Below are 6,571 nucleotides of genomic sequence, written 5' to 3' on the forward strand. Positions count from 1 at the left end.
AACCCCAACCACCAAACTAGCTATTTGGTGGAGGCTGCTGTCGCATGGCGCACCGGACAGTCCGGTGCGCCACCGGACAGTGTCCGGTGCGCCAGCCACATCACCAGGCCATTGGGTTCCGACCGTTAGAGCTCTGACTGCTGGGCCCGCCTGGATGTCCGGTGGCACACCGGACATGTACTATAGAGTGTCCGGTGCGCCACTTCGCGCGTGCCTGACTTCTGCGTGCTCTGGCGCGCATTAATTGCTTCTGCAGGTGACCGTTGGCGCAAAGTAGTCGTTGCTTCGCTGGCTCACCGGACAGTCCGGTGTGCACCGGACATGTCCGGTGAATTATAGCGGAGCGGATTCCCGAAGCTGGCGAGTTCAGAGTCACTCTTCCTTGGAGCACCGGACACTGTCTGGTGTACACCGGACAATCCGGTGAATTATAGCGGAGCGCCTCTGAGTTTTCTCGAAGGTGAAGAGTTTGGCTTGGAGTTCCCTGGTGCACCGGACATTGTCCGGTGGCACACCGGACAGTCCGGTGCGCCAGACCAGGGCAGCCTTCGGTTATCCCTTGCTCTCTTTGTTGAACCCATTTTTTGGTCTTTTTATTGGCTAAGTGTGAACCTTTGGCACCTGTATAACTTATACACTAGAGCAAACTAGTTAGTCTAATTATTTGTGTTGGGCAATTCAACCACCAAAATCAATTAGGAAAATAGGTGTAAGCCTAATTCCCTTTCAAGAATGAGCTTGTTGGAGACATGTATTCTTGGTTAAATCTTATTGTTAATGAGCTCAATTCAGCTGGAATTAATAAGCTAGGTGATGTGGATATTGTGAGGAAGATAATCTCCCTTCTACCACACCAAAAATATGGAAGCATCATCACCATCCTTCACAACTTGGAGAACTTGTGCCCATGACCCCTGCGCTCTTAATCAGGAAAATTGTGTCATTTGAAATGTCACTCAAGATGGGTCAAGAAGAACCAACCTCTTCAAAGCCATATGCTTTCACTTGTAATGAGCTCAAAAATATGAAAGACAAGAATACGGTTGAAAGATCAAGCTCCTTAAGCGAAGATGATGAGAATTAAGAAGAAGAACAAGATGATGATGACGACGAAGATGATCAACCCTTTACATCATCCTCCAAAAATGAAAAAACCATCCGACACGTCAGAAAGGTAATGAGGATGATTCGCAATATTAATCTAATGGGTGTGCCCCTGCAGGTCGAGATATCCTTTTTAACACTGACAGAAACGATAAAAGAAATAAAGGATGATTTGCATGTGGGGAGAATGGACACTTTCGAGATAAAATAGCCCAAATGTGGCCAAACCCAAGAAGAGGGGGAGCAAAGGCAAAGCACACACCACTATCAGAACTTGGGATGATTCTTCAAGCGAAGATCAACCTCCAAGGAGTCGCAACCATCACTCTTCATCACGCTATTAGCTTCACGATCATCACACAAAATGTCTTATGATAAGAGGTAAGACAAGTATCCCGTCCTCTAGTGATGATAGTGATAGTGATAGCGATGATGATAAACCCTTTGTAGATGAACTTGTGCATGTCATTAAGTTTTTTGAGGATGTATGCACTAAACAAAAGGTTCAACACAAAGTGCTAAAACATAAGTTGCTTGGTTCTCAAAATTATTATAATAATTAGCTAGAAAAAATGAATCTTTTGCAAATTTGAATGTTGAGCTAACAACTAAAATTGAAAAATTAGAGTCTAAAGCTCTATCCTCAACTACTGGTGATAGCCTAATTAAAAAGAATGAAAAACTTAAGTCTAAATTAGTTTTTTTTACGAAGGGGCGAAGCCCCCTATTTCATTAAGAAATAGGAAAGTTTGAAACAACCGCCACCCCGCGGCACATCATCCCAAAAGATCGAACACGACCAGGATCCTATCTAGACTCTAACCACTATCAAGCTAGATCAGTGAAGAGCCTAAGATAGCAGAATAAGTTTTGGCCTACGATGAACTACATAAGACTTTCTTATTTACAACCCAACCAGACAGGCAGAAGCCACAAAAGGAACTGAACATTCTAGCCAACAAAAGACAGACAAATATCAACATCATCTTCCAAGTTCCAGCTTCCAAATCAACCAGAAATGTGCATGTCAAGAGGGCACCACCCCAAGGCCCTGCCGAAAGCTTCACTTGCCGTCTTTCGGATTAGCTTGCTTCCTAGCACCACCATTCTTTGCTCCTTCTTTTTCTGACGAGTAGCCCAAGAATCCAGCCAGAAGCAGCAAAGAAAAATGATGTTAGAAGGATCAAGTAAATTACTTTTTCCAAAGCACCAATCATTTCTAGTGCGCCAAATAGCCCAGAATAAAGCACCACAACCAAATAACACCAAATGAGCCATTTTGTCTTTTGGTTTACATAACCCATTGTCATAAAGATTGTTGATACTATTCGGAATCAGCCTTAAATTCAAGGCAACTTGAATCACTCTCCACATATATTTAGAAATGGGGCACTGAAAGAACAGGTGATCGATAGATTCATCCACCCCACAGAAACAACAATTCAAAGAACCAATCCAGTTCCTTTTCTTCAGGTTGTCCTTAGTAAGAATTTTATTTCTTACCACTAACCAGAAGAAAACCTTGATTTTATGAGGCAATTTAGATTTCCACAAGAACTTATATGGAATCAAAATTTGATCTTCCATTTTCTTTTTGTACATAGAATTAACTGAGAAGCCTTTTTTCCCCAGATTCCACACAATTTTATCCTCTTGATCAGACAGTGTTACCTGATTACAACAACTTATCATTTCATCGAATAACATCCTCAAATTACTCACAATCCTTCTTCTGAAAGTAAGAGACTCAAAATTAGATGTGAAAACATCATTAACAGAAACATCTTTGTCATAGGTCAAGTCAAAAACTTGCTAGAGAAAAATGTAAATTCTTAACAAACACAATAATGAGCTAACTAATAAGCTAGAAAACATCAATAACACCCCAGAAGGTCTTTTATTTGAAATTCCTGAAATTATTAAAAAGGATGCTTCTACTTCTTGCTTAGATTTAATTGATGTTAACTCTAATCCTTGCAATCAAGTCTTGGTTAAGAATGCTATTATAGAAACTTGTTATGATGGGATTGCAACATCAATGGACCCCCTCAGCATCTCAGTGCTACCCTTCCAAACCAGCATATGAAATGTTCTTCATTAGGTCGGTGGCCTTTGAGTCGGCTAAAAGGGTTTGAAAGACCTAGTCCCCTCTAAGATGTAAGTTTTTCATTTGGCTTGCAAGTCTAAATAGGTGTTTTGCTATAAATCGGCTAGCAAAAAGAGGGCTTGAGCACCCTGAACTTTGCCTGTTTTGTGATCAAGAGGATGAACCTATTCAACATCTATTGGTAGCATGTGTATTTGCTAGGTAGTTCTAGTTTCAAGTTCTATATCTAATCAACTTACATCATCTTAGCCTAGTGCTAGGGATGTCAGCTTTTAGGAATGGTTGCATGAAGTGAAGAAACGAGCTTTCAAGCCATAGAAAAAAGGTTCAACTCCAAGACGGTTTTAGTGGTTTGGTGGTTGTAAAAACACCATAATTTCTATGTCATTGAAGAAGGCATGGTAGACGTATTCAAGGTGTTGTAGGATCTCAAAAAGGATGCCATGAATTGGTGCCTTGCTAGGGTAGCCTGGGATAGCCAGGATCTGGCTTTGATTTGGGGTCTCTGATTGTGTTTGTTTTTAAGCATGGATGAGTTGTGTATATCCAATTTTAGTCATCGTAAAGTGCCAATCCTCTGTATCGGTCCATTATGGGCTTTCGTATTCTTCTTAATATAAAAATATGTAGTTCTTATTAACAACGAGACAAAGTTATTAAACCTAATTAATTTATGATTAGATAATGTTTACTGTATTATGTGACAAATTACATAGTAATTAGTTTTAATTGGTTTACTTATCATTTAGTTCTCATCTATCTAATTAGTTTTAGAATTAGACTGTACTTAATATTTCTAATTAGAGCATGTTTGGATCCTTGTGGCAAAATGTTTGCCGTCTAATTTTAGCATCTTAACCTCCAAACCGTCTGGCTAACAAATTGGCTAATTGTTAGCCGGAGGGCTAGCAAACTGTTTATTCATTAGCCATTTGATCTTGCTAATAAGTGCTAATAGATCGTATAAACAGAAAATGACATATATTAATCCAGTCTCCAAATATATCATGACTAATTTTTACTAGCTAATTATTTATCGGCTAATTATTAACTACTGATAAACAATAAGCCAGGAGGATCAAACTGGACATTAGTATCTAAACATCTGTGATAGGTACTAAATTTCAGGAGGATCCAAACACCCGCTAGACAAGCTAAAAATACTTCGCTAGACAGTAGACACACAGGAGATCTGCAAGTCAACCGAACAGACATTCGCTGGAAGCTCTGCTCGGAGTGAGGTCGCTGCGCATCTACCACACGATGCCGCCGCCTCTCCGCTGTCTCCTTCTCGCCTTCGTCGTCGTCCTCTCCGGCTTCCCCCGTCTCGCCCACCCCTTCACGGCTCTCGAGTCTGACCAGATCGCCCGCTTCCAGGAATACCTCCGCATCCGAACTGCGCACCCATCCCCCGACTACGCCGGCGCCAGCGCCTTCCTCCTACACTACGCCGCTTCGCTCGGTCTCCACACCACCACGCTCCACTTCACCCCGTGCAAGACCAAGCCCCTGCTCCTCCTCACCTGGCGAGGCTCCGATCCCTCCCTCCCCTCCGTGCTCCTCAACTCCCACATGGACTCCGTCCCCGCGGAGCCCGAGCACTGGGCGCACCCTCCATTCGCCGCGCACCGCGACCCGACCACGGGCCGCATCTACGCGCGCGGCGCACAGGACGACAAGTGCCTCCCCGTCCAGTACCTCGAGGCGATCCGGGGCCTGCAGGCCGCGGGGTTCGCTCCCGCCCGCACCATCCACATCTCGCTTGTCCCCGACGAGGAGATCGGCGGCGCGGATGGGTTCGACAAGTTCGCCCGATCGGAGGAGTTCCGCGCCCTCAACATCGGGTTTATGCTCGACGAGGGGCAGGCGTCGCCGACGGACGTGTTCAGAGTCTTTTACGCGGACAGGCTGGTGTGGAGGCTCGTCGTGAAGGCGGCGGGGGCGCCAGGGCATGGGTCGAGGATGTTGGACGGCGCCGCCGTTGACAATTTGATGGATTGCGTGGAGACCATCGCTGCGTTCAGGGATGCGCAGTTCAGGATGGTGAAGTCCGGGGAGAAGGGTCCTGGGGAGGTGGTCTCAGTCAACCCTGTGTACATGAAGGCCGGCATACCAAGCCCCACGGTAAGTAAGCAATGGTGCTACCTAATTTAGCTTTGATACAGTAAATCAGGTCCTGGTTTGAAACGGTGTTAGCGGATACAATTGCCCGCTACCGTTGCTAAACAATTTTGCAATTTGAATGTTTATACTCTCCACCAAATAGAAATAGTGACATACAGAACTTTATAGCTTTTCATCAAATATTTCAAAAATCTAGCGACCACCAGCAGATTGTGCATATTGTGCATATGGTCAGTACGAAACATTGTTTTACGCTACACTGTCTACAATGATAATCTGTGGCTTGTGTAGTCTCTAAAGACAGATTGTTGCAGGGTTTCGTGATGAACATGCAACCTTCAGAAGCGGAGGTCGGCTTTGACCTCCGCCTTCCTCCAACCGAAGACATCGAGCAGATCAAGCGGAGGGTCGAAGAGGAATGGGCACCATCTCACAAAAACCTGACCTACGAGGTGATTTTTTTTTATTTCCGCTGTCGTTTCGATCACCGGAACAAAAACAAACCGAGTCCTGCTGAAATGCGTCCCTTGTTGCTGGGCATTGCTGCAGCTGGTGCAGAAAGGTCCGGCGACGGATGTGTCCGGACGTCCCGTATCCACAGCGACGAACGCGTCGAACCCGTGGTGGCTGACGTTCGAGAGGGCCATCGCCTCCGCGGGTGGGGAGCTGTCTAAGCCTGAGATCCTGTCTTCGACCACGGACTCACGCTTTGCGCGGCAGCTGGGCATCCCTGCCCTCGGGTTTTCTCCGATGACCAGGACGCCCATACTGCTACATGACCATAACGAGGTAAATTAATTGGAACTTCTGAGCTTGAGACCAGGCCGCGCTATCTACTGGCCCGCTCTCCTTCCTTGCCTTGTCCAGCAGAACCAATGTTTTTTTCCCCTTTTATCTCGGTGTTGCAGTTTCTGGAAGACAGAGTGTTCCTGAGGGGCATCCAAGTGTACGAACATGTCATCAGAGCACTAAGCTCGTTCCAAGGCTGATTCGTAAAAAAAAAAGAAAAGAAGAAGGAAAAGTGGCAGTGCTGTTGCGTGGAGTGTAACATAGCAGGTTTTGTAATAATTGGTTCAGTCACAAACACGCCAAAGGAAACATTCCGAAACTATTGGGATCTGTGAAACTGTTGTTGTGGGAAGAAGACTAGCAGCTGGGTCGTGTGATGAGCTGATTGATGTTCGGGCTTGTTGCTTGATATATCTCCAATAATGCGTATATCCCAGACGTTCAACA

At 45.0% G+C, this 6,571-nt stretch overlaps 1 protein-coding gene across 1 annotated transcript; it reads left to right on the forward strand.

Annotated features, from left to right (window-relative positions):
• The first annotated feature begins 4,405 nt into the window (after positions 1-4,405).
• Positions 4,406-6,571, forward strand: LOC100283955 (uncharacterized). The gene is made up of 4 exons (NM_001156853.2): positions 4,406-5,335; positions 5,650-5,787; positions 5,885-6,124; positions 6,244-6,571. Exons 1-4 carry the CDS (start codon positions 4,475-4,477, stop codon positions 6,322-6,324), a joined length of 1,320 nt encoding a protein of 439 aa, NP_001150325.2. The 5' UTR covers positions 4,406-4,474; the 3' UTR covers positions 6,325-6,571.

The sequence above is a fragment of the Zea mays genome, chromosome 6, assembly GCF_902167145.1.
Source record: "Zea mays cultivar B73 chromosome 6, Zm-B73-REFERENCE-NAM-5.0, whole genome shotgun sequence".
Taxonomy (NCBI): Eukaryota; Viridiplantae; Streptophyta; class Magnoliopsida; order Poales; family Poaceae; genus Zea; species Zea mays.

Bases quoted from the DNA above. Each gene is read 5' to 3' on its own strand.
- LOC100283955 (NM_001156853.2), top strand. From the start codon at position 4,475: ATGCCGCCGCCTCTCCGCTGTCTCCTTCTCGCCTTCGTCGTCGTCCTC. The intron at 5,336-5,649 runs GTAAGTAAGCAA...AGATTGTTGCAG, and splicing joins CCGGCATACCAAGCCCCACG to GGTTTCGTGATGAACATGCA. The intron at 6,125-6,243 runs GTAAATTAATTG...TCGGTGTTGCAG, and splicing joins TGCTACATGACCATAACGAG to TTTCTGGAAGACAGAGTGTT.